This window comes from Malus sylvestris, chromosome 4, assembly GCF_916048215.2.
Source record: "Malus sylvestris chromosome 4, drMalSylv7.2, whole genome shotgun sequence".
Taxonomy (NCBI): Eukaryota; Viridiplantae; Streptophyta; class Magnoliopsida; order Rosales; family Rosaceae; genus Malus; species Malus sylvestris.
This window is the reverse complement of record NC_062263.1, coordinates 20,711,671-20,714,550: the sequence shown is the minus strand read 5'-3', so window position 1 is coordinate 20,714,550 and position 2,880 is coordinate 20,711,671. Positions and strand designations below refer to the sequence as shown.

General features: G+C 39.3%; 1 protein-coding gene across 1 annotated transcript; it reads left to right on the top strand.

Annotated features, from left to right (window-relative positions):
* The first annotated feature begins 1,302 nt into the window (after positions 1 to 1,302).
* On the top strand, positions 1,303 to 2,551 carry LOC126619767 (uncharacterized). Its single transcript, XM_050288180.1, has 3 exons — positions 1,303 to 1,472; positions 1,540 to 1,615; positions 1,699 to 2,551. The coding sequence occupies exons 2-3, from the start codon at positions 1,606 to 1,608 to the stop codon at positions 2,301 to 2,303; spliced, it is 615 nt and encodes a 204-aa protein (XP_050144137.1). The 5' UTR covers positions 1,303 to 1,472; positions 1,540 to 1,605; the 3' UTR covers positions 2,304 to 2,551.
* The last annotated feature ends 329 nt before the right edge of the window (positions 2,552 to 2,880 follow it).

Genomic DNA, 2,880 nt, shown 5'->3' with positions numbered 1-2,880 from the left:
AAACAAGCATTACGTGCCTCCAAACAGTCAGCATGGGAAAGAGAACACCTTCATAAAATTCCTAATAGGGGACAAGGTTCCGGGACAAGTGGTGGTGCACAAATGAGACGGGGAGGCAGTCTTAGAGAATCACAACCAACACCACCAATAGCCCCAAGTTTATATAAGTCATCCAACGCACGTCAAAAGAGTGTTTGGAGTTATTTCAAGGGAGGTAATGTGAAGGAGGGAATGAGGCGTCTAATTAGCAAGTTCTTTATCTATGAAAATGTCCCTGCTGCGAAGGCATCATCACATCATTTCAAAAATATGGTAGTGGGATGTCAACAGGCCGGTGTTGGAGTACAACCTCCCACTCCCTATGAGATAAGAAACAAATATTTGGATATGGAGTATAAAGACATTGGCGAGTATGTTAACAAGTTGAGGTCAAAGTGGGAAACTAATGGTTGCACAATCATGTGTGACGGATGGACCGGCCCGACCAGATTATCTATCATCAACTTCATGGTATACTCCAAGGGAAAGACAATTTTTTTGAAGTCTGTTGATGCTTCAGACCATATAAAGAATTACAAGTATATTTACAAATTATTGAGGGATGTAATCATGGAGGTGGGAGAGCATAATGTTGTCCAAGTCGTGACAGACAACGGTTCTGCATTTGTCAAAGCTGGAAAAAAGTTAATGAAGCATCATAATGTGTTTTGGACATCATGTGCAGCACATTGTATTGATCTCATGTTTGAGGCAATGGGGAAGAGAGAGAATGTTGCTACTGTGGTCAAAAGAGCTAGAACGATCACAAATTATATTTACAATCACGGTTGGTTGTTGGCAAAGATGCGTGAATTTTGCAAAGGAGAAATTATTCGTCCAGCTACCACTCGATTTGCCACCAACTATATTGCATTAAACAGCCTACTCAAGAAGAAAGCAGGGTTGAAGCAACTATTCACTAGTGACGATTGGGCCAACCACAATTTCAGCCGCTCAAATACAGGTCGTATGGTGGAAAGTATAGTGCTTGATCATGCTTTTTGGACTCAAACAGAACATGTGTGTCAAGTGTTTGAACCTCTTTACAAAGTTTTACGGATCGTTGACACAGAAGTGTATCCTACTATGGGGGCAGTATATGAGTTGATGCGTGTAGTGAAGGATGAATTGGAAAGAAAACATGGTGCAAGGTGGGTCATAAAAATAATTGAAGACCGATCGTATAAAACATTATACCACGATTTGCATGCAGCAGGTATAAATTATGTCATAATTTGCAATTCATTTCTTTAGTTGCATAAGTATTATTTCTCTTATTAGAGTATGTGTTTCTTTGAACAACATATTATTTGAATCCCCGATACCAATACAGACCCGGTGTTGGAGATGATGGTAACCTTATACGTGTTGTACATAATGTATACTCTAAATTAGACCCTGCATCACCAGCAGTTGGCCAATTTGGAAATGAGGTACACAATTACTTAAATTATAATAATTATTTTGTTGGATTAAACTAATACAATTTATTGTATTCAGCTAACATGGTTTAAAGATGCAAGAAGAACATTTGGAGAACCAACATCAGTTGCTGCTCGAACAAATATGTCTCCTAGTGAGTATAAACATATTTCACTATAAGTTTATAATAGAATTTGTTGGAGTTATTAGGCTTATCAACATTATTTTTCATTGTAGCTGAATGGTGGATCATGTATGGGACCGATGCACCAACTGTGAGAAAGTTAGCAATAAAAGTATTATCACAAACAGCTTCCTCATCTGCTTGTGAAAGAAATTGGAGCACATTTGCACTCATACACACAAAGCAAAGAAATAAGTTGGCTCATAGTAGCTTGGAAAAATTAGTTTATTGCTACTACAACATGAAGCTTCAAATTCGAGATAAGGAAGCAGAAATCGATCATGTCGACCGTGGTGACCCACTAGATGTGTTTGATATTGTTGGTGAAGATGATGATACGGAGGGTAACCAACTTTTTCAATGGATTAGACCTCTTCATTTAGATGATGATGAAGGCAACCCAGCTCCCAAAGTTGCTGAAGAAGCACGTAATGAAGGGATAAATGTAGAAAGAGTATTAGAGGAGGAGGTGGGATCTAGCAGCTCTGACTCTTTCGAAGAACTTTTGCACCCAAGACCAAGAAACACTGGAATTCCACCTTCTTCCAATCCTACACAACCACAACATCGTGCTGATACTAATGATAGCTCTAGTACAAGATCAGGAGACTCACCTACCACTGGAGGTGGGAATGATGAAGGACATAGTGGAGCTTGAGGTAGTGGTGGTGGATATGGAAACTATTATGGACCACCACCTCCCGGATATATGAGCCCCTTCACTGGTGAGGCAAACTTCACGCATGCAACACAGGATGATGACCATGGCAGTAGGAGGGCAGGACCAGGAATTGGTGCCATAGGGAAGGACTATACTCGCAGAGAAAGAGGCAAGGGGATTTTGTCAAGTCAAGAAGATGACTCGTTATCTAGAACTTCAGACTCTTTTGGATTGGGAAGTAGTAACTATGGTTATACTCATAACCAACCATTTCCCTACCATTCATATCCCATTCCTGTTGGGATGGAATCGAGCGACTCATGGAAACAATCCCAGACTCAATCTTCAAATGATTTTTCTTATGGACAACCTCAACCAATCTCGGATCCATATGGGTGGCATATTAACAATTACATGCAAAACTATTTTGGGGATTTATCATTTGATAACTACTCTTCACAATACACTCATTCTACAAATAGAGATGATGAAGATAGTGAAAAATTTGAACCTCATAGGAACTCTATGTGGTACTAAAGTGTAAAATATTGTACTAATTCATTATATATAAATG